This window comes from Plodia interpunctella, chromosome 3 (assembly GCF_027563975.2).
Source record: "Plodia interpunctella isolate USDA-ARS_2022_Savannah chromosome 3, ilPloInte3.2, whole genome shotgun sequence".
NCBI lineage: Eukaryota > Metazoa > Arthropoda > Insecta > Lepidoptera > Pyralidae > Plodia > Plodia interpunctella.
This window is the reverse complement of record NC_071296.1, coordinates 3,689,689-3,715,222: the sequence shown is the minus strand read 5'-3', so window position 1 is coordinate 3,715,222 and position 25,534 is coordinate 3,689,689. Positions and strand designations below refer to the sequence as shown.

At 35.4% G+C, this 25,534-nt stretch overlaps 1 protein-coding gene across 7 annotated transcripts in view; it reads right to left on the bottom strand.

Annotated features, from left to right (window-relative positions):
• Positions 1-25,534, bottom strand: part of Syx1A (Syntaxin 1A) — a 47,483-nt gene that overhangs the window by 20,781 nt on the left and 1,168 nt on the right. For all 7 annotated transcript variants that reach the window (XM_053769793.2, XM_053769797.2, XM_053769799.2 and 4 more), the window contains exons 2-3: positions 11,525-11,608; positions 4,425-4,524 (exon numbers count right to left, since the gene is read on the bottom strand). In XM_053769793.2, coding sequence (XP_053625768.1) covers positions 4,425-4,524; positions 11,525-11,608 — 184 coding nt within the window. The remainder of the gene's footprint in view (positions 1-4,424; positions 4,525-11,524; positions 11,609-25,534) is intronic.

The following is a 25,534-nucleotide window of genomic DNA, read 5'->3' as shown; positions in this document are numbered from 1 at the left end:
GCAGACAAAAATGGATTCCTTCAGGTTTATGATTAATATTCAATCCGTAGACAGCATTTATTTTAGGGGTTGATTGTAGACGTAACCTTGTAGACGTGCTTATGTTTCAACGAAAGACTTTTCTGAATGTCGTACGCACAATTTGTGAATACTGAAACAGGAACATAATCCCCAAGGATATAATCCTGAAAACGGTACTGGCAGTTAGTTGTAGTATTCAGCAAAACGTCCCTACTTAAGGAGATTAGAAAAAATATTGTTTTTGTTGTTGTCTTTTCTTTTCCTCTGTACTTAAAAAATCTCCCCAAGCCCAATCAGTTATTCTAAGAGACGTTTGCTGCTTTATGTTCGTTTTACACAGTATTTTACACAACAAATCACAATTTACAGTTTTCTACTAATATTATAAATGCTAAAATTGGTGAGAATGTATGTGTGTATGTTATACTCTTTCACGCAAAATTCTACTGGATAGATTGTTATGAAATTTGGTACACAGGTAGTATATAACCTGGAATAACACATAGGGTACTTATTATCCCAAAATTCTCACGGGAGCAAAGCCCCGGGGCACTTCTAGTAAAATATAAAAAGCCTGCGGATATATCAACAAGGGGAAAGTCTATCATAAAATAACTGACTAGGCGACTGTAAACGAAAACGACACGTAGGTCAAATTTATTCCTGGAACATGATTGGAATACTTGAAGATTCCAAAGAAAGAATGAACAAACAAACCAAACGAAATTGTAGAAAAGTACAGTCCAAGAAAACCCAAAAGGTATATGAAAGAAATGTGAATAAAAGTTAATAACACTGGACTAATAAGCACAGTTAAATAAATTCCGCGTGACAAAACTCGGGTCTGATTTGGGCCAAATGTAATTCGGTCAACAGTCCATCCCGCTGTAGATGTTAATTACATTTGCCTAATTGTAATGAACGGAGAGAATAAACAGTTAGTCGGGGAGGCATGAAGATCATTTGAGATTGTTTAGTATGTTCTAATGAATGCCGTTTGTATGCCGAGGATATCCAAGGCAGTTCGGGAGCTTCCTTATCATTTCGACCACTGTACCGCCTCGTCATAACCCTGGCCGCCAAACTTGTTAACTCGTTTAGAGAGCAAACACAATTTCGTTCCGGGGCAGGATTCGATAAGAACTCAAAACGTTTAAGAATAACAAAAGTTCATTCCGATGAAATTGTGTCCACAAACTTGTTGGAACAAATTAGTTACTGACGTTGAAGATATTAAACTAGCACTAGGCTTCACAAGTTGTATTTTTATAAGTAAGTCGATTAAGAAGAAATACTATTTACTGACGGCATAAATCGCTGAAGCGACCTACACTTGGTGGTCTCCCAATTGAATTGAACATACTTTTTATGACAAATGTAAATTGCACCAGGAAACTAATCACACTATGATGAAATCCTATTATCCACAAAGGATTTTCAATAAATTAATCAGAATTTCTTGATAGTTCATCGTAGGAGGGTAATTTAATAGCTTATTGATTTCTACATAGAAGTTATCAATTACCAAGGAATTGCCATTGCGAAATAAGCAGATTTAAAATGAAAAAGAAAGCGTTTAAATGCTTAGCATCGGTAGTTATGTACTCAATCGTCTATTTATGTCATCATCATCATGTAATTTAAGATCGAGGCTCGATGAAGTTCCTTCCATTGTTTCCATTCTTTTATTTGCCTGGTGTAACATTTCTTGGTCTTCATGGGCCCCTTCTTCCTTTTACTTATTTATGTAAGCAATTTCATCCTGCTAATATTATAAATGCGAAAGTTTGTGAGGATGTATGTGTGTATGTTTGTTACTCTTGACTACTACTACTGAACGGTTTGCTATAAAATTTGGTACACGTGTAGAATATAACCTGGAATTACACATTTTTTTATCCCAAAATTCCCACTGGAGCAAAGACACAGGGCGCAGCTAGAATATCATAAAGGATTTTTACATGAGAACAAACGATTTCAAACTAAGCTAGATACACATCTACTCTGCAACGATCAAATGTAGTCCTGTAGTTCAGGGTATTATTAGAAGATAATTAGGTTTATTTCCTTGTACTTTTACAAGAATTTTTTAAATCAGTTTCAAATGTATTACAAGTATGAAAACTGTAGATGGGTCGGACATAACGATGTTGTTATGATAAAAAAACAATTTCAATGTATCTCTTACTGTACCCCAGTGGTAAATTGAGCAAAATCTTTCCTCGAGGGAAATCGCAAATTCCGACAGACTCCATCTAAAATATTCCATACTAGCTTTCGGCCGCGAGTATGTTCGAATAAAAAATTATCCTGTTTTAAAATGGAGAACCTACGTGTTACAATATGTATAACTAGAATGTGTTTACACTTCGGCGTATTTAATTTCAGAGACCTCGGTCGCTCGGTCAATAAATCAAACAGACTAGATAAAATTTGAGCAAGAAATATGATAGTAACAACTACTTATCGACGTTTTTCTATACCTAGTTTTAGCTGAAGCCATTAATAATACGAGTATTTCCAAACTTTGTTTAACATGAAAGATAAGTAAATAATTCTCATTAGCGCGTTCAAAAGGTACAAATTGGAGCCAATCCGTCATAATAGGTCGTATAAAATGTTGAACTTAACTAAAGCGATGGCTTAGTTGAACTAGTTAGGTCGGGTCAATGGTTAATGGTGACTATTTTGTGACTGCCTTGGTGAGTGTTTTTGAGGATTCTAAGAATCACACCGAATAGCTTTTTAGCTATTAATTTTAAATACAAATACACACTCAATTTAACCTAATTAACAATAAAAATTTTTCTAATAATTCATTACAATATTTCATATCACATCCGAATATTCTCCGTTAGTAATTAAATTTAGTTAATAAGATACGTCGTATAAGTGTATAGCCATATTTCTTAACAAATGGAATGTAAAGGTAAGGGAAAAGTTGTGATAACTTCTGAAGGTAGGGGTTCTCGCCTGGGGCTCTCATTAATTCAGCGGGAATTTCTGGGTAATCTCACGTCAAAATCGAGTCTCGACAAAGCCTTACCGTCGCTCATTACTCACATAACAGCTAGAAATATAACACTGGCTCGGTTTATCGCAAACCGTAAAATATGGCCGAGTAAAATTTTCATCTGAACATAAAATAACCTCGAATGTTTCACCACCCCTATTTATTTTCAGAGACCGTTTGGGAATGATATTGGGTGTAGCGATGAATTGGAAAGATATGTCTTGCGTTTAGTTAGCTAAGCTGGAATTAGATTTTAAATGGTGTCAAAAAAGTGCATGTTTTTATAAATCGACGACTTCACGCATACATAATTTGAATACGTAATTTGTGTATCGATTTGGTAAAATATAAATAAAATTAACTTTAAGAGACGTCTATCTGTCTGTAATCAATAAAAATCGCCTATATTATCATCAAATTGATCTTGAACTGAAGCCCCAATATCGTATTAAAGCCATCACAAAGTTAGAAAGAGGATGTGGCATTACGGAGTGAAAACATGTGATTGTGTTCGAATATGATAAATTGCTTCGAGGGGATGATATGGCAGTCGCTTTTTGATTGCTGTGATTTCATGTCGAATGCTTTCAAATAAGTACTTCCAAATGTGTTTTGGTACTGAGTTACAGCTACCGCTACATTTGCGAGAAGAAAAATGTGTGAAAAATTTGTTATTAAAGGAACGATGAATATTTCATTGTAAAGGGATTCCAAACGTCTCAATTGTAGCCAGCCTGGTACTTACACATCGATTCGTTTGGACTATTATCTCTTCATTTAACTGAAACACCGCGCGTTTCAATTTGATAACTAACTTTGCAATACCAGTTTTGCCAATCAGTTTACACAATAAGCTTAAAAATTATACTAAATACCTACCAAGTTATTATTCATAAAACAATTTCTTCAAGGACAGCCTCGTAGAATCTCCATTAGTCCTATAAAGACGACGCCCCCGCGTCTATCTAACTGATAAATGCTACCAACCCACCCTTCAATCAAACGTGTGGGTATCAGGAGAAGCCGTCTGAGAACGCCCACGTACGTTGCATCAATAAACTCGTGCGAAAACACGATATTATTTTTAGTAAAACCAATATCACAGCATTTACGAGTACGCCGACTCGCCACCCCTACGCTTTGACATTTTCATTTGCGAGTTCCAAGAATTCTGCTTTGTATAATTAACTCCGCTTGTTCGAAATTATCTGGAATTTAACAAGTAAAAATAGCACACACACCGAACTACACATGTAGGGGTTTTTAGTGTAATTTTAATTTATTGGATCAGTCGAAGTTAATGCACTTCCATTTGACAATCGATGGCAGTGACAGACAAGTTTACAATAAGGTTTTCGAAGTTTATTGTGAGCTTTTTGTGTGAACTTACTTTCATCTGACTGCGGTGCTGATAAGATGGCACTGTGCTTCTTCTTCACTTCCTCAACGTTGGCCTGAATCTTGTCTATCATTTCTCGTATCTCTTCCACCTGTAACAACATAATTTCATAAGTTAATTTTGTTCACTTTCCATAAATTCACGTAATTAGTTTACGCTGTATGTCAGTCATGTACATTTTTTACACCAACCAAAGGTCAATTTTCCTAGGATGTAGCAACATAACATAAAATTTTGAATTGTTGCAACAAATACACACATATTGTATTCACCAACGTACTGCAGAAATGACTTTACTGTTGACCTCATAATTCCTTAAGTACCGGAGGACGAACCCTCAGCCTCGTAACTAAATTACAGTAGCCAAAGGGAGGTTTTACAGCGATGTTGTTCGGGGCGTTTATCTCCACATTGTGCGGAGCGGCGCCTCGGAGGCTGGCCGTTGCGACATTGTCATGACCTGTGTATACTCTTTTAGATAATATTCTGTGCTTGGAAAAATTATACATAAAATTTTAGTAACCAAGGGGAGTTTTAAAAACAGCAATTCTGTTCAGCGTTTGTCTCCTGATCATGCCTAATACGACATGAACAAACTACGTTCATCTCCTGATCATGCCTAATATGAATGAACACCTTCCGATGAAGGCTTCCTGGTTTAACTTATTTATTCAACAGACTTATATATCAATTCAGTTAATATTTTTATCTTATCGAGCGTACTATTAATGGCTTACACTGGTGGCAGATCACGCCCCGCCCATCTTGAGATTCGGAATTGTCGAGGGACTTAACAAAATGTTCTAAAATACATACATATACGAGAACGTATTAATACGCCTGTTTCCCATGAGGGTAGGCAACTAGGAATTTCCATTTGCCACGATCGTGGCAAATCTCACTAGCTCTAAACCTCTGAAATAGCATCGAAATATTTTGTTATATTAAAACATTATACATATCTCGATGTAATAGCTGGATTTATTTTTTAAATTTTAATTCAACAAACTCATATAATTTATTCAGAAATTAGGCCTTCACAGACACTTTTTCACGTCATATTATAAAATAAACGATATTTACCAAAGCTACAAACTACTAGCATTTCGGAACGACCACTGCTGAGAAGAAATGCCGAAAGAAACTCATTCAAACAGTGTTGGTACCATCATGCCAGAAGGGCTTACCATTTTTAAATATAAATTTATGTATCATTTTTTTATCAGTAATATAACAATGTAAGTACACAATAAAGTACATTGCATTGACAGTATTATTATTTATTTTAAGCGTAGTTAGTAAAATATAACCCCCCCACAAAGTCGTCGTCGCCTCGACTGGCACGGAGCCATGTAGATATTTTTCAACTTCAACCAGTACCGTTGGCATGCAAACTTCTGAAGTAAAACTTAGCGTAGAACTACAAGTTATCTCTTTTGTAAGTAGGTATTAGTATAAAATAAAAATGAGTTCTTAACGGATGATAATTATAAACTTTTAATGCTATTTGATATACTTCACAGCGTCTCACAGCGAATAAAACCATAAAGACTCAAATATGAGAGAGATAATAGAGCAATTTACTGAGTACAACTCATATATTCTGTAGCAAATTCAATGACGTAAATCTGGAACATCATTCAGCTCCCATTAATTTTCCTCATTACAGAAAAACAGATTTTCACGAGGAGCATCATAATCTAATAAGTCCCATTTTAGCCGTCTATAAATAATAATCAAACCGAAAGTTGTGGACCAATGGATACTCCATTCCATTACAAGAGTTTGACTTGTAAGGTTAATTACCTATATAGGCTTTCAAATAGAAAACTAGTTACTGGCTACTTATACTTATATTTTTTTACATACATACATTTATTCTTTTTCCAGCCAGTATTTACAGTTTTCCCTCTTTTTACATGAGGTGGGATAGTTATCTCAGTACTTGCTACTTTAATCTATCGCTCGCCATAAGCACTGCTCTTATTTTTCAATTCTTCTATGATCTTCCCCTGTCATTTTCCTCCATTCTCCAGATATGTCCTAGGATTTATAACAGCAATAGTCTCACGTCACTATAACTCAAACAACTGCAGATGGGAACTAATCTGCGGTTAGGCAGCCACCGGCCGCAGCCGTGTAAGCAGGCAGAGGTTCCGTACAATTAAACTTGGCTTATGCGATTACAAAATTAACTGGCAGACCTCCAAGCGTACTGAACACGCTTCGTTTAATAACTAAAGACTAGATAAACGAACTTGCAGTTATTTAACTTAACTAATTTGTTACTTTCATCGGAAGACTATTAGTTGCTCCAAATAAATGTGTAGACTCCATTTCATACATTCACGGATAATATCAGCAGAATAATTTAGCAAGCTTGCCTTTAATATTGTATTCTTCTAAAATTATCATTATCTTCTATCTAAAACCAAGTTAAGTCACAAAAAGCAGCAGCAACGTTACTATTGATCAGAAAATTGGTCGAGAGCAATAAATTTCAATGTCTTGTAAATAAAATAGTATCAAGTTACTCGGATCTATCATCCAATATTTACAAAACAATAGAGAAATAGAGTACTATTGGATTTCATTGCTTTATTGTGAAGAATACGACCTTTCTATCTAAAACAAAGTTCTAAATACAAAAATTTTATGAATCAGGGGGAAATCCAGAATGCGAATTAGCCGGCAGACGGATTATAATAATGGCGGGGGAGGTGTTCAACAAATTTCAAAATAACTTGTCATGGATCCTGTCGTAATATCGAAATGAACGGACATAATGACTTTCTTGCAAAGCTTTTTTCTGCAAAGTTTGTTTTAGATTTAAAAAATCAATAAGAGCCTAACTTATAGAATACTAGCTACGCCACGTGGGAATTTCATCAAAAAAAGTACCCTATGTGTTATTCCAGGTCATTTTCTACCCGTATACCAAATTTCATAACAATCGGTCCAGTTTATAATGCGTGAAGAGGTAACAAACTTTTATACTTTCGCATTTATAATATTAGTTGGGATATATGTAAAATTTAACAACATCTGGTCCAACAAAACAAAAATACATTCACCTCTGTGAGTCACAAATTAATCAGATTTTATGATAAGGGCTATCGCGCTCGCTCGATAATAGCAAACAATTGTTTCGATTTAGGTTCGATTCCAATGGCAGTGAACACGTGTGGCTTTGTGTAGTCATTATAATATAATTAAATGGTATAATTGATTGGTTATTGCTTAGCATAATTAAACAATAACGCTAATTTCGTCTTCTCCTTTTGAATTTGTCTTACTACTTTTGTTTTCGATTTTTTTTGTAAATGAATGATTTTTTTTAAAATCATTGAACAAAGTATGAATAATTCGATATGCAGGTTATATTTGTAATATTATAATATCACATATTAGTATTTTAATAGTCTCAATGGTCTTATCGTTAGCGTCCGATATTTTTAACAGGTTAGTGGATATTAATAGGATTTGGATATTTTTTTGTTGTATACACTTGGATGATTTACGGGAGTTGCAAGACTTTATACATCAAAACTTGTGGTGTATACTATACCAAATTATTAAAGAGTGTTGTTTTTTCCTGTATTCCAAGTAGCGGGCATTTTCACGGATAGAAGCCACTTTAAAGAAACCCAGTACGTGCTCTTCTCGAACCCTCCTGCCTGTCCAACCTCGTCACTTATCCCGCCCTACGACAACTACATTTTCTTTTTACTTCTTTTTAACTTGTTTGTACTACATAGATAATTTACAAAATAAAATAATTTAAGTAACCGATAACTTCCATAATATAATGAATGAATTAAAAGTGAGCATTTTATTATTAATCCCTTTTCGTCGGAAATAAAAGGGAAAGAAAAGATTTGCCTCCTTAATTTTGGTATGGCATTGTATTGAGGTGTGTTCCCAAGCTGGAATGGAGTGCCGCAAATGGGACATATCAGAGTGAAGTACACAACTCGCATAATGGGCAAGCGCCATCACTGCGCCCTACAGCGACATGAGCACGCCTCTCCCACACACACATAATAACATGTAAATGAATTGCACGATTATGATGAATACCAAGCACAGCCTGAATATTTATGGCGACGAGTTGCGTTGTGTTGGATTTAATGAAAACGCATGAAACATTCACGTCACGAAAGGAAACTGGGGACACATTATTGTCGAGTCGACGTGAAGAGGCAAATCTCACACAAAAACAGCCGCCAATAGCTATGTTGTATAATTATGATGAATAATATAGCTGTTGTTATTATTATACAGTCTGTGTTGCTGTAAATAGGATCATTTGTTCTACGAACAAAAAACTGATAATTCATTAAGAGCGAGATTTAATATCTGAAAATATCTGAAGAGCAAAAAATGTCTGAAAATAATATCAATTAGTGATACTATGTTTTAAAAACAAAATAAAATTTGCTTAAGAAAATAAAACCAGAAATAAAACGTAACTAATCTCACTGACAAGCCGTTTTTAATGAGATACCTAATAAATATTTCTGTACTCTCATTTTGCGTCGTTGTTGTCGAGGAAGCTAATAAACATTTTTTATCTACGCATTTTTTGTCACGTATTCGCAAAGTCGACTTGTATTGCTAAATCCTCGAAAACTCGCGAGCAAGTTAGTTTATCTACTTGTAATCCATAATAACTATGAAATTTGTTTCATACTTAGTATTTTAGTAGAATCGTATCGTATTTATTGTGTATGACACGTGGTCTAAACACTTTCCCACGATAAGTCTACTAAAAGCATATTATTGAGTTAGCGTGGGCATCATGGTAAGGTAATTAGGCAGGTTTATGAAAGCTATTATTATAGTTGATTGATAAACCTTTGATTAAAGATTTCAAGTGATTTCGTTTTGTAGTTACAGTTTGGAATTTACAATCATTCAAAATTTTACAATTATTCTAAATTGCCACTTTTGTATGTACACATATACAAAAGTAGTATCAAATGATAAGAAGTCCGTAATACTATGTTTTCTAAAAAAAATATGACCGGTGTTTATTTGTTTATTATTCATTGCAAAAAATTGTCCTCTCTACATCTCGTTGATGGTTTTCCTGACAATAATAGTTTTCGATGTAGATTCTTTTGCAAACAACTTCCAAGTGCTATTTATTTTCTATATTTATAGACAAAGTTAAAGGAAAACGAAGCCAACAAAGCCGTGTAATCTGAACATTTCTGAGAAGTTATGTAACAATCGAAACCTTTTCATACATTAAAAACTACAATATAGGAGCTGTAATGTAATAAGGTTATCAACAAGTCGAGAGACTTTCCACAAAAATGTGTCGATTTTTCAAATAACAGTAACAAAACATAAAACGAAATACTAATTGGAAGGGTGCGTGTTTGCGTAATATGTGTGCCCCCTCAGCCCCCTCAACTCACCTATCTTCTAACCCAATTACCTCCCTGACTCGCGATACCACCATCTCTGATTTATGAACACGCATAAGAAAATCTCGGGAAGCAAAAAATTAGGAACGCAATTTATTTATTCCGCTGCCAACCAATAGCGCTGATACGGCTTACTGAAGCTCCCATTAGATATCTTTTTCATTTGCTCATACCATCTGTTAAAATTGGAACGAAAAGTATTCTTGCTATTATTAGAGTTAACAGTTGCAGAAAGATGTTGTTGTTTTTTAGTAAAAAATTGGTATTCGAATACAGTAAATAACGGGAGTTTTTGAGTAAATAGAGAGAGAGAGATACAGGAAATAGAAGATTAATCAAAATCGTGCTCCACATGGCAATCTTTACTTTCAATGGTTCGGATAACGTAATATCGTATAAGTGAATTGAATGAAACAGCTACATTTATACATTTATACCTCGAAATTATAAATATCCTACCTTACAATCGCGGGTAAGGTGGTACAACGTTCATAGTTCATTAGAACGTTTCCTGACAAAATATTCAGTAAATTGTTCAGCTCTCTACACGTAAACGACATGCAACAGTTTCATCGCATCGTAGACAGAACACAATACAGACGATGAAAACAATGCGGCACCCTGAAACTTTCATAAATGTAAGCTGTTCGATAAATACAGGCGAGCTCTTTGTGTAATAAGTACATGCTTTTAATTTTGAACAATGCCGTGTGTGAACTAGACAAGATAAATTGAATGATTTTTTTTTAATCTAAGCTGATTATTATTTTCCTATGACCTAAATTGGAAGCTCGTACGTTGTTTCATTCTTGTTTATGAATTTGTCTCAGGTTTATGCAATACACATGATATGAAAAGGACATAAGAACCTCACTTAACTTAGGTTTTAAATATTTTAAACACTTCGATGATGAAGGAACTACGGCAAATAATAAATATAAACGCGCGTAACTTATGTTACGTACTAATTAAAAAATAACCTTTAATTAAACGATAACGATACGAAAAATAATCATAACATTGTTGGAAATGTTAGAATAATCATGCAGAAAGCCGGCATTTTCGTGACAATTAATGTAGAACATGTAATGAAACATAAAATATAAAGCAACCATATTTCCGCGAATGGGCTCAAAGCGAAATATTCCTTTCATTTGGATATGAACATAAATTGAAAACCCACATGTCAAGTGCAACGAGACATTACGGTGGCAGGTAATTGTATATGCAATGCAATTTATGCTAAACTTACAACTATTGCGTGTGTCCAAGCCTAGACATTTAGATTATATTGACCTAGTTTATCGAATTATTATGAACAAGATGATGGTTTAGAGTGCTTTGTGGTCTGATCAAGTTTTAATAATAGTTGTGCGTGTTAGTTCATGCGATCAATCAAAGAACGTATAATGCTGAACATAATGGATAGTAGTAATGTCCTATCCTCGCAATTCTTTTTAACTAGCGGCCCGTCCCGCGGTATATATAAAATTAATTATTTTAATTTTATAGTATTTAGTATATATATATATAATATATACTCAAAATTAAATCTTGTTGTCAGACTTAGACAGATAAGTTGTTTCGAGAGAAATAAACGTTACTAGATTTTTATTTGTAAACGCATTGAATTGCATGAAGACATCAAAGACTTACCTCACTGAAGAATTCATCCATGAAGCCGCCCTCAACGGCGACGTTGACATCGTCTGGCCCGACGTCGTCATCGTCGCTTTGCGCCTGCGAAAAGAAAAATAAACAATCTCAAACATTTTGTATTTTCAAATAACTTACAGAGAACAAATGTCTGTAATATATTCCTAAGTGAAAATGGAACACGAAGGGGGAGAGAGTAAGAACGCTCATGTCGTGACCGGGCACCTAAAAACGTTAACAGCTACTTTCGCTGCCAGAGGTCTACATAGGAGGGCGCACGTACAATAAAATAGAATCCACTTAGTTGCGGCGAGCCGGCCATTATTCAATTTATACAGGTCCGTATTCCCACAAAGGCCTTCCCTATGGTTCGGAGAGACTGGGATATGGAGGGAAGCGACGGCACAGGAAAATTACTGATAAAAACATATAATGAGAGTACGAATTTATCACATAGTCGATTGAACCTTCAGATTCTTTGACGATGTCATTTGAATGATTAAGACCGTTGCAATTTGAATACAGTAAAAGCATAGTTTAGTTTTTTGTTTGTTTTATCTGTGTACTAGTTCGTAGATCAGTGCATAGCATAGCATAGTACGCGGCCATGCTCCGGGTAACGATCGAATTGGGTCATGGCGACACAGCAGTGGGCGATAATACGCCATGCCGTAAATTCCACCGCTAGAAAAAGCATTAGCCGTCCAAATTACAAGCGTTTTTCATAGTAATTAAAACAACGACTGTCATGTTTATACGTCCGCCCGATAAGCTGATACTACCCTCTCCTGATAACGCGAATCATCCAGTTGAAGGCCGGTCACAGCCATTCATTTTCCTCAATCTAATAGCAGTAACGGAAAGAAAAACTAAATCCGTTGAGTTTTCTTATGTAGCTGTGAGGTCCCACTGCTGGACAAAAGCCTCCTTCTGTTTCCAACCACTTCAGCAATTCTACTTCTAGCCATTTGTTGCCATCCCTTTTCGAAGACCGACGGTTCGTTAGACCATCGGATCTCGGCGTTACTTGATTGGGTTATTATTTTTAAATCTTATTACAGTTTCAGAAATCAGAGATTCATTAATAATAATGTTGATTTTTATCATACGTTTAATTTTGTATGGACGTTTTAAGTAATAAGGCAAGTTTTACATTAAAGGGACATAAAAAAAAATCTGTTCAAACAGGATGAAACCACTCGCGGCTGATTAGCTTGAATTGAGTTCAATCATTAACATCATTGCTAGTGATTCATGGTCAACAAATAAACATATAATACGTTAGTTTACTAACATTCAACAGTACGATGCTAAACACAATGTACGAGTAAAAGTTCTAGACAAGAATGATATTAACGAAGATAATTATGCTCGAGGGAATCCAAGGTTTCAGACTACAGGAATTCAAGTGATGTCAGACGTTCAAGTGTTACCCTGAAACAAATGACAAAATTTATCATAAGAGAGATAAAAGCAAAAAGTTATTGATAGCTTTATTGTAAACTAGCTGTGCCCCGGGGCTTCGCTCCTGTAGGAATTTCGGAATAAAAACTACCCTATGTATTACCACGTTATATTATACGTATAGGCGTGATAGGTAACAAACATATACACGCACACATCACGAATTTTCACATTTTAAAAATTACATCACACACACATTTTTCCATATTGCGAAGACGATGTTTGTTTTTAATTCTTTAAGGGCGTTGATCTCTCATTCTTTTAGTTAGCTGCAACGTAGGTCTACCAAACCAATTTTTTTGATTTCTGCTTTTTGATTTCTGATTTTGAGATATTACTTTTTTCACTATTCAAGGATCTATCTCTAGCGCCTAGTAACCGCTCAAGTATTCGGAGCACTGCGGACTAATAATAAATTTCGGGCCAGTGCGGTCAAGGTCAGGACGCACGCCTAGACAAAAGGCCATCGCAGTAACTGTACGTCACTACATTGACGACCTCTTTAATAAAACAGCAAAACATGCAAGAAAATGCGATCCTAAAATCCTCATAAGTATTTGTCTGAAAAAAGCGAAGTTTGCATGAATATAGTTAGCAAAATAAAAACTGTTTACGATGGGCCTCCCATTCAAAGTTGACCTATATAAATATTTTCTATTCAAAAGGGGCACGATTCACAATTAACGAGCAGAACATGAACAAGTGAATGTTCTGACTTTTGAAATAGGCCTGAAAGGAAAAGTAATTACGTAAACCCACTAGTGAGGGATACAAAAAAAAACAGGAATCATTAATTAAGAGAGAGTTTGGCACTATTTTGGTGCGCATAGTTTCTACATCAGCAGCCGCGTCACGTATTTCAATCGACCGAGGATGTGATGCGTCAGCTGGCTGTATCGGCCGGTGCTTGTGGTACGACGTGACGTCATCTATTCCCATTTTATGGAATCAGGTTTATCAGACTTTCATCTGTTGTATATTTTATTATTCATGTATCGCAGGTGACATACGCGTGTGCGAACATCTCAGCAGATTACGAGCAACGAAGATATAGCTTACGTAAATATACAGGTAGTACATGCGAGTATTTGTATCGGATTAGTAACTACTGATAAACCTTTTTGCCATATTTAGCATTATATGATGATTTGATGGCATATGATTTATTGTGAATTTTACTGTAGTATTGAGGTAGCGAGAATATGGGCAATAATTTATCATTATCACTAAAAAGAGTTATCATGCATGGCAAGTTGCAAAAATATTTAAAATTTTAACGAGTTACATGTTTCTGTTTGTTACTTTTAGCGGAACATTTTAATACAGAAAGTGGTTGGCGACCGACGTCACGAAAATCCGGGTTCAGCAGTTAAATCCAGTCCCGTATTTCAATTAAGCTGAATGTAATGCCCCGTGCTATTTTCCGTAAGCCGTATGTTGCGTGCAGGCCCGAGTTTCCTAATTAGTTATGACCACGTTATGTCAAATCTGTAATAAACATTTCGATTATGATAAAATGATAAGTATAAAACAATTTTTGTTATTGATACTAGCGTCTCGCTGCAAGTACGTACACGTCTATCAAGAATATATTTAGGTAGACATTACGAAACTCAATTTTATTCGTATTGTAAAACAGAGTAATGATTTGGTAATACCGAAGAAAGTAAGAACTAGACTGTTACCATGGCTGTTACGCAACTCACGTGGCCTTCACCTTCGCGATTTGATCCCAACGGGCGGTGGCTGGGGGCAGGAGCCCAAGGAATAAACCGTATACATACAAATGACCATTCTAAATTCGGATCCAAGAAAAACAATATCTAAAGGTATTTATATTTCTCTTATTCCAAGTGTACTTATTGTAAGCTTTTGTAAAAAATGAGTAAAACTCACTGATCATACAAAACAAATTTTACATTAGCAACAGAATTTCGCAAAAAGTAGATAAATGTGATAGCTAATGGCGGGCTATAAGTTCCACTATTCCGAGTCAGAATTTCTCTGTGGAATAACGAGGAAAAACTATTCTTTCGTAACTTAGATTATCACCTTACGTCACGAGATAGATCAAACGGGATGAAACATTCGTTCAAAACAGAACTTGCAGAAATGGGATTAGTTGATGTAGGCTGATTGTATAGGCTTTTGAGGCATCCGTAAATCTCGGCACATAATTGAGAAGTCAGCCTCTTCGTAAGCCACCGAGCAATCTAGATCGCTCGCTCGTCTGCCCTCTTCGCCACAACTTTTTGACCCGCCCTATTTACAGGCTCTCTAGTAGTCTCAATGAGACCGACGAAATTCCTATAGGATATTTTATTGTAGCTTACACTTCACGAATGCATAGGCGATATAGTATACTATATATATAGAGAGATAAGAGCTCTGTCTGAAATGGCTCAATTCTGAATAAATTAAATTTAAAGCAATAGCGTGTGTAAAGTGTAGTTATCATAGTTTACCAAATTAACACATAAAAGGTCACTACTATAAGAAAAGGGCAAAAACTCGGAAAAAATAGATAAGAAAAGGTAATAAAACCCATATTTCAAATCTTTGTAAATAAACGGTGACCGAAACAATCCTCAAGCTACGAAAAAGAACAAACTTTGGAACACGACAGCTGTTACGTGTAAGTCACTTTTAGACAAGAACTTACCTATCTAATTCATAGAGGTTTATCATGACCAGCGAGTTTTTGTGTGGGTAAAGGAATGGTACTCCAACAATGTTATTTTAGGTTATGTTTACATTTTATTTAGGACATTTATTTTTTGGGATGTCTTAAGATTTTCTTCAGCTAAAACAACGGCTAGAAAATAAAGTGTCATGTCCGAAATCGGTTGGAAAGATCATCCTGTCCCCTGTTATATATGTACTACATAAACCATCCCAAAAAAGTACTACTATTATTTTGATTTTGAAATAATTGTAGTACCTACCTACTTTTTTGTTTTTCACCAAATTACTTTTATCCTTTGGGAAGTTTCATTTTGTACATTCAACAACTGTACACCTGTGTTCGTGTTAAAAGTTTATGCCTAGCCGTGCCGCGGTTTTTCACCTAGAAATGTTCCGTCCCTGGTAACTACGGATTAATTTCTAATTGAAATACCACGTTCAGCTAAATAGAAATAATATAAATATAGCGCAGCGCTTATCGTTGACATTGTTAGAACATGCATGCATGCAAGTCCGGAGTAGGTACCCAGTGTTAAAATTCATTTTTGTCTGCCCCCGACGTTGCACAAGCCAATATCGAAATGCACTACAATATACGATCTAACGACTAGCGATACTCAATTCATCGACACAAAATTGAAATATTGGGGCTTCTCATTAAATGGTTAAATATTTGTGGCTTCAGTGTATTTTCTAATATTTCGACGATTTAGATAACAGTGATTCCTGAGGAAGGTTTAGGTGTTTAATTTAAGTATTATGGTTTTCAGCGAGCCGCTAGTATTAATCCAAGCTTGGTACAGTTAGAGGTAGGTACGCAAAAGCGGAATACGCCCAGGTGATGGAGAAAATAAATAACTTTTTACAACAAATCTCTTCTCATTTTAATTTATGGTCTATAATAAAATTGAATTGAATCTCTGGTTAGCGTGTTGACCCTCTGGGTTTGCGAAGACCCCTTTTAATCATTCTGAAGTATTTATTACCTCCCTGGAGGAGAGCTGTATGTCAGCATCTTATAGCATGGTCGAAAAAACTAAGCAGTCTTTAGTAACATTATAATAATATCCATTTGGTATTTATTTATCACTTTAAACGGGCGGGGCGTTATATTTGCGTCCTTAAAGCGCAATCGATATTCAATAAACTGCATCACCGCATGCAATGTATTTGATGTCACTTGGTAGTCCATACATCAATAAAGTTAACTGTATAGCTAGCTCTGGAACCACGACTCGAATAGCCGGATTTCTGAAGAAGGGCCAATCCATACCAACCATCCAAATAGATTGGAATCTTACGTTAGATATACTTCTATATACTCATTCCATATACTCCAGATACCCATTCTTTCACAAAACAAAATAACAACAGTCAGTCGATTTCATTGATTAACTTTGAATATTGGTGAAAACCGCATGAGTTTATCGCGAACAGACAAACAGACGCGACAGAAGACTTTGTTTTATAATATGCAAGGATTTAAGTTTATTATTTCTTGTTAGGAAAACTCCGTATTTATCTTTGTGGTATTAGGGTTAAGTCATTTTGCTTTACTGCCAACAGTCAAGAGAAAACTTTAAAAGACGTGAGTTATTCATGTGAGCGTAGACACAAACACATCTATTTATAAATATACTTAAAGGAGTTTCTTTCTAAACATACACAAAATGTATGTAATGTAAACGTAACTTTCCAAACAAAAAATAATGATTTTATCCGAATTGTAACGTTTCTAAATACCAAATTACATTAGCAAAAAACTACGGCACACACATAATAATAAACCAGGTAACAGTTGATTCCGCAGAAGACGTGATTTATTAATCTAAACTTGCCCATTACGCCCTCTATGATTTCCTGATTAATGGCAGAGTGGAATTGTTACAGAAAATTCACCGGTCGCTAGGGACATTAACGAGAGTTTATACATGTTACCGTTGTAATTAAGGGAGTTTGGTTGTTTATTAATAGGCAGTAAACTTGCCTGAAAGACCGCAAAGCCTCTATGATAAATTCATACCATGAATCTAGCTGAAGCGGGTGACAGCCACAAAGCCACTTTTGAGCTGCGTGTTTGGACAACGTCACTCATAAAGTGAAAAGGGATGCTATGCTGGTGTTTAAACTTCATTTTACAACCATTGAATGTCACGGCGTAAAGCAATAAATGTTTTCTTTCTTTCTCTCTCTCTCTTTCTTTCTCTCTCTCTTTCTTTCTTTAAAAATTACTAATTAATATATGCACAAGTTAAAGCCCTAAAAACTATATAACAATAAGAACTTAACTAAATAACCTGTGGGGACATGGAGACACCAAACTAAACGAAGACGCTAAGGTCGCATTTCAACATTGTTGTACTGCCGCATCAGTAATAAAAACTTCATAGCTCGGGGAACAGCCCACGTACTAGGGCTAATATAAAAAGCTAAGCCGTAATGCAAGCAAGCGTGTGAGTGACGACAATGGGGCAGAGCGTGCAGAGCTGTAGCCGGGCTGTGTTGCGACAGTTAGCGGTTACGTAATCGCCCCCTACCGCCCCCTTGACGTTTCCAAAGTTCCCCAACGCCCACAACTAGAATCAACGAATACTGATATTCACCGAATTCGCAATAAATAAATCAACACTATTAATTTTATTCATTGGTCAACTAACAGAGCAAGGAGCATGACAGCAAATACAAGACACGTAATTACGGACTGGGAACTGGATCCAATTAGGAAGAACAATAGCCCGGGTTACATTTCACATGAGCATATACAGCCACTGATTTAAAATTGGTAATTGGCGATATTTGATAAAAGGGGATGTAAATAAAGCCAAGCTATCGGGGTGGTCTGATTGACATCAAATCTGAAATGAGTTCTATCTGAAAAGGGACCGCGGTGGGTTTTTATCACGTGCGACAAATGAGCGGGAAGGACCCTCCCGGACCACGACCACGTTCGATACCCGACTCAGACAAGTTTCATTTGTTATGCCAAAATTCTGAATCACTAAACGATGTCGGACTAGTGGTTTGCCATATAAAAATTATATTTGCTAAGAGACTGTCAATATTTGATATCTGAGTTTGAAACAAAAGAGACACAACATTTTTAATCCAAGACCACTCAGCTTATCCTAATCACTCAATCATCTAGTATTACAGGACTGCTAATAAATCCGGAGACCAAGCTAGCTGACATATTAGTTACCTAGATGGAGAAAACGGCCGGAGAAACCGAGCAAGACAATTTGAATGATAACAATATAGGAGCCGTGCTTGTTTTCGTATTCAACCCGTGTCACGTTTCTCCCAAAATCCCCGAGGCGGGGCACCCTTGTTAGCTCAAAATTACTGACGAACCACCAACACCTATCATAATATGTTACAAACTTTAATTTTGATTTTTAACTAAATCCACGGAGGGCAGATCGAAATTCCAATTCCAACTATATAAGCTTTCTTTATAGACTTAGAGAATAAGAAAAGTCAAATTTTAAGAATAAAGGAGGAAAATTTAATGCTAGAACTTGTATGTTTTCTTTAAAATCACATAATTTTATTGATTGTATTATTTTCCGTTGCCTTGGATTTGTGCTTGTTCCAAATAGACGGGATGACTTGCACCAAGAGAAAGTTTTGTAACTCCGAAGAAAACCACTTTATAAGTTTAGAAACAAAGTGTCACCACTTCCTACAGCGGATATACATCCTGTGTGACATTATAGTAACGTAGATATTATAAAAGAAGCTCAAAACGTTCTTGTTTGTTTTTCAGACCAGGAGACGAGCAGAGAGCAACTGATGGACACTACGAAATAAAACCCTAACAAAATATTACGTCAGTTTCAGGGAGTAATTGCCCGGGCTACACCTATAGCCGACTTACACGAAGGAAGAACTCTTTCAGTGGAGGTAAAACGGCTTTGTTAGGAAACACACGTCTCACACTTTAAGACAAGACTGATACATGCACCAGTCTTATCTGAAGGAATGAACGTCAAGAACGAAAACCTTTCGATCTATAACCTCGCTGATACTGCAGGAATAGACACAAAATATGCCAGTAAAATGGTAAAATCACAAAAATCCTAAAATATTATATAGTATCAAAGTATCAGTTTTTTAGACTAGAATATTATATAGGCACTTTGATACTATATAATATTCTAGTCACATAAAGTATCAGTTTTTTAAAGCAAAATCGACTTCCAAAGTGGTCTTGTTGCGATTTAATCTCTTTACTTTATCGCTTACACAAGAAACAAGTCCTTTGTCGTCGACATGCTAAGGGAAACCCATAATAGTTAATAGCGTATATTGTCAGCGATTACTTACGTTGTAATACTAAAATAAAATGTATTGAAATGAAACTTACTTTCAGCACAGTGTTTGTTTTGGTATGAAAATGACCGATCCAAAATGGAGATTTAGTTATTAAATTTGCCTTAAAGGACGCATCACATTGTCGACAATTTTCAGCCTCTACTTATGGTCTTTAAATTACAAAAAACAAAAAGAAAATTAAAATTATCGGCGGAACCTATAAACAAACCTATGTGAAAATCCTTTTTATTGGATCTCTGTTACACGCTCATCAAACATTTATATTTATTTCCCTGAGTTCACCTTCCAATGAGGTTTTACAGTAAGCACTCTCGTTTTACTGCCAGCAAGGTTGACCTAAGCTATGGCGAGGGCAGTAAAACCAGTAAAACGGTTGATATGTTTGATTGTAGCCGTATCATGGAATTTACTGAAAGTTGTTACGAGTAGGTAACAGCACGAATCTACACACCGAATCTTTATATAAGGGTAATAACATGGCGGTCAAAAAGTTTAAATACTGATGTTATTTTTGTTTTGCTATAAACATGAATGGAAGTATTGATCGAAAATTCAAAATTCTCTCATGATGAAGTAGGAAGTTAGTTTGAGATTCAATTTGTTTTGTAAGGTAAATTTTTTCAGTAACAGAGATGGATCGAGTGGAATTTCTTCAGAGCATATCGTGCCGGCGGTACCAGTATGCCGCTTATCGCGTGTCAACTCCCATATCAGCGAACTGTTATCACCTTATTACGTACGCGTTTGTTGACATTGAATCATTTTAGTTTTGAGATCGTAAAGTATGCATTGGAATATCGTTATGTCGTCCAAATCTATTGAACTCCAAAAAATATCCAAGCATTTTTCTTTAAGTTTTTCGGTTCTAATATAGCTTATTTTAATCTGACCAAAAGAGATCAACATAACTCATAAATTCGCGAGGGTTGATCAGTAAGTAGTGGAATATTTTCTTTTTAATTATTTCGAGGGTTGATCAGTAGGTAGTGGAATATTACCTTTTTAATTATCTCATCATTTTTTTTGAAATATAAGTAAATAAAGCTTCTTTCCGTTCAGACACATAAATCTTTATCAAATCCTTTCACTTTCATTGATGAACTCCATTATGAACGTCAGGAAAATCAGAGTATAATAGGAATTATGAGCTTTGTGGATAGGATCATTAAAATTTAATGTTATGATTCAGTTAACGAAGAAGTTAATTAGTCGAGAATGTAACGTGATCATACTTTTAGCGTAGTGGGTGTAGTGAGTATGATTAAATTAATAAAGGGGTATTAATTACAATGTCGTGTATGATCGGCGCGCTTACGGCAGCAAATGTTATAACTTTGGAATTAGGAAAGTTAGTTTGATTTATAACATTGTCGCTGATAAATGTAAGAAGTTGTAAGAAATAAATACTACGTTGTGTAGCGAAAACAATTAAAAAATAATACATTCTAACATGCATGTTATAAAAACCTAATAATGCTGGCTTTTCCTAAAAGGATGTTTTATTTTATTTTTTATAAACTGAATGGATTCATAGATCTGAAAAATTTAATTCTTCCGTTCATTCGTTACGGCTGAATTTTTATGTGAAGTCAATGTCCTATTTTATAAATTACTAGCTGTTGCCCACTACTCCGCCCGTGGTAGCCTTGTTATTAACTTCAATTCAATTCTAAATTTCAAGCTGTTTAGCCTTGAAAGTGGGCAGACAGGTAGACTTTAGCATTATATAGATTCAAACTAACGCAACAGCCGAATGCGTGACCTACCAGACTCAATTTCTTCTTGTCAAGAGCACATAATATTTAGCTACCACGATACGACAACGACAAGAGGCCTCAAGATCTCGACAGCCAATAGCTACGGACAATCGCACTGATTCATCTCCCGGATGAATTAGAACACAATTGGGGAGATCGTCCCGATAATTATAGACGGTTAATGGGCTGACATAATGGAACACCATAGACCTTTGCACTTGACGCATATCTTATCCGCAAAGTTCGCTGAAATTTGTTAAATCAATTTGGGATGTTCATTATAATACTGAAAAAATTCCTTCATTGCCCAAAAACACCAAAGTCCTAAAAACAAAACTTTAAACCCAACAAATTGAGCAATCAAGGTTGTCGAAAACTTTGATTCGTCCATTTTGTAACATTCAAAATCGAAAAACAATTTTTCTTGATGTGATACTTTTCAAGATCCACAGCTAGCATCAGACAATATTATTAAAATAATTTATTGCGGGAGGTTTGATTTATGCTTCCCAGCAAGCATGCCGTTTCGAAACTGGAGCTCAACGGAAATGCATGTAACATAGTACCAGTGCATGTCTACCACGTATCTACATACATGTGCAGTAGACATGCACTATGCATAGACAGACACGCTTCCGGCTTCGAGCCTACTGTGCTACATCACTGAAATTAAATTTACCGAACTCTGTAAACAATTCAACAGAGTAATGATCGGCTTGTAGACCCGTAACTTCCATGGTAGCCGTTCGTTTCAGTCCGTTTCGCAAACATTGTTTTAAAGCATTTATAAGATCAAAGACACTTTTATAGGCTATCAATTTTAAGGAATTGATCGTTATTGGATTTTCTACCATAGCTTATGTTTTGAAGATTTAATGGCGTTTATTTACCGAAACGAGATGAATTTTCAAATCAGTATTGAATATGTCTAGCAGTATTCCTTATCCTAGTCTATTAGCAAAAATATCTGTTATCAATAAATTGTGAAATAGGTTAATTTGGGTTGCATAATGGGAGATGCCAGCCATCCTGAGTGGAGTGGAGGTTTGATTTGGACTCCAGCCAGTAACATTAACACAGATATCTTGAGTGCTTAGACATGGGCACGAACTTGTGCGGTTTCCACTATCACCCATAGAATGCACAATGGTAATTTGCAAAATTATGCCGATTCTCGAAGCAAGTGAATATCAAAAAGTTTTGGTAAGTCTAAAGTCCTTTAAGAAATATCCTAAGATTTTTAACATGTATTGTACAATATGCGCTTACCCAGTGATTACCGTGCGCATACTAGGTGCTTCTTTATGAGGTCATGAGAACAGAATTTCAGACTGGACTAGAGACGGCTCAGGCGTCATCAAGACAGATGATGACGATCAATCACGATCGATGAGTTCCATACAAATGTTTGTTGTTAAGACACTTAGGTAGAATGACGTAATTGGCTATGACTTCATAAGATAGGTAGGTTGATTCGTTGCTGGCCCGATCGCCAGCTGTCCTGATGGAGTTTACCAAATGAGGTAAAGACATACTTAGCCACATGATGACTATATTAGTTTTTTTTTTATTAAAACGACACACTCGTGTACTAACTATAACATATGGGATATGGGAAATAAATATTTTACAAAGACAAACATCGTTTATTTTATACAGATTATTTCTTCAATAGATTACAATGATAATCAAACGCATCTTGTTAATGGACGTAGTTGCTTACTGTGTAGGCACTAGGTATATAAAGGCCATTATTTGATATTCTACTTAAAGACGTTTCGCGAGGAAACCTTCATTCATTCTCAGACAGCACGTGAGACAGGCGCTAAAAATAGACTCGCCACACTGAATCAGCTGTTGCAAATGCATGTGACGTAGAAGTTGCCACAGCCTCATTTCCCATTATTGAGGACATCTTGGATTATCTCTTAGAAACAACCAAATACCAATAGTTGAACCAATAATAGTTAAGTGATTAATGACTGACGCCTTTCCAAGACAGTGCATAAACAATTATTACAGACCTAAAAGGAAGGATAAGACTGAAAGATTAATAAGTTAATGATGAACATTTACCTCTTTGTGCAGCAGGATGCATGATGAATAAATACATACATGATGATGAAGATTCTACTATATTATCTCGCTTTACTCATCAAGATAAAGAAGTAAGAGAATAAAGATACTTTGAAAATTTTAAACACTCAAATCCTGCAAAAGGACTGGGACAATGAAATTCACGCGAAGTTTCCGCGTCCTTGTACAAAACTTTTCGTTTCCAGAGATAAACAGATTTGCTTTATTTTAGCTTTTGATAAGTGAAAAAATGTACAGCCAAGCCACAAATAAGTTTTATAAAGCAAAACAAAATAATGGCTTGGCGTACCTTTTTAATTGAAAGAAAACGTTCGGAATAAAAGACCCTTTATGCCGCTGGCTGCTCAGTTGATTTCGTCAAAATAAATTTTCACTTAAGATTTTTCTTTCATTGTCAGTCAGTGGCAAGAGATAGAGGAATCTACAGACGGAACCTGATAACTAATGAATCAAAGACTTGACAAACATGAATCTCACAGTAAAGGACGTTGCCAATCCAACCAATCGTCGCTTGTAGTATTAGTCTTGCCTGTGACAGGATTTCAGTTAAGATTGATGATATAAGCATGACGGCTGGCCGATGTTTTTGTGTGTCAAGTCAAATCATTGTATGAGTCAAGACAACTGCCCAAGGCCGCGTACCGGAAACTGTCGTCAGCTGATAACGACAACCACAAATGTGGTGGATTCAATGATTAAATGCCAAACATTGCAAAGCAAATTAAGCTGAGAGAAAAAGTCGTAAGTATACAATATTAACATTTATTTTTATGAATAAATAAAATGTTAGCATTATCAATGTTGTGTTTTAAGGTACAAAATTATCTTTTCTTTCATTAAAAATCATCCATTACTTTTGAAATATTTTTTCACACCCTAACTGTTTTTGATTTTTCCTGTTTTATTATACAAACTCTTGGCAACAAAGTCATTGTGACGTTGGTTGGAGCTTAATAAATTCTATCAACTGTTAAGTGTACAAATAAATTCTAATTACCTATTATTTTGTATTTACACTTTACAGATCTTATTAAGATACACTACAGATACATTAAGATCACAAATATAACTACTTATTCTTAATCTATACATAAGTATAATAAACCTGTAAGTGAGCTATGACACAGGAGATATTGATGAAAGATAACTATACTATCTTTCTGTCTCTAGAGTCTTTTTGTCTAGAGGGTTTTTTAAACTTTTGTATTTATCTCTATCTCTATGTTCTCTATCTCTATCTATGTTCTCTATCTCTATCTATGTTCTCTATCTCTATCTATGTTCTCTATCTCTATCTATGTTCTCTATCTCATTCTATGTTCTCAATCTCTATCTATGTTCTCTATCTCATTCTATGTTCTCTATCTCTATCTATGTTCTCTATCTCATTCTATGTTCTCTATCTCTATCTATGTTCTCTATCTCATTCTATGTTCTCAATCTCTATCTATGTTCTCTATCTCATTCTATGTTCTCTATCTCTATCTATGTTCTCTATCTCATTCTATGTTCTCTATCTCATTCTATGTTCTCTATCTCTATCTATGTTCTCTATCTGTATGTATGTTGTGCATCATGCATAAACTATTGGATGAAATTTTATGCAAATTTCACAGTTGAATACCGTAAGTACATTCATTTTTAGAAAACTAAAAAAAAAAAGTACATGAGT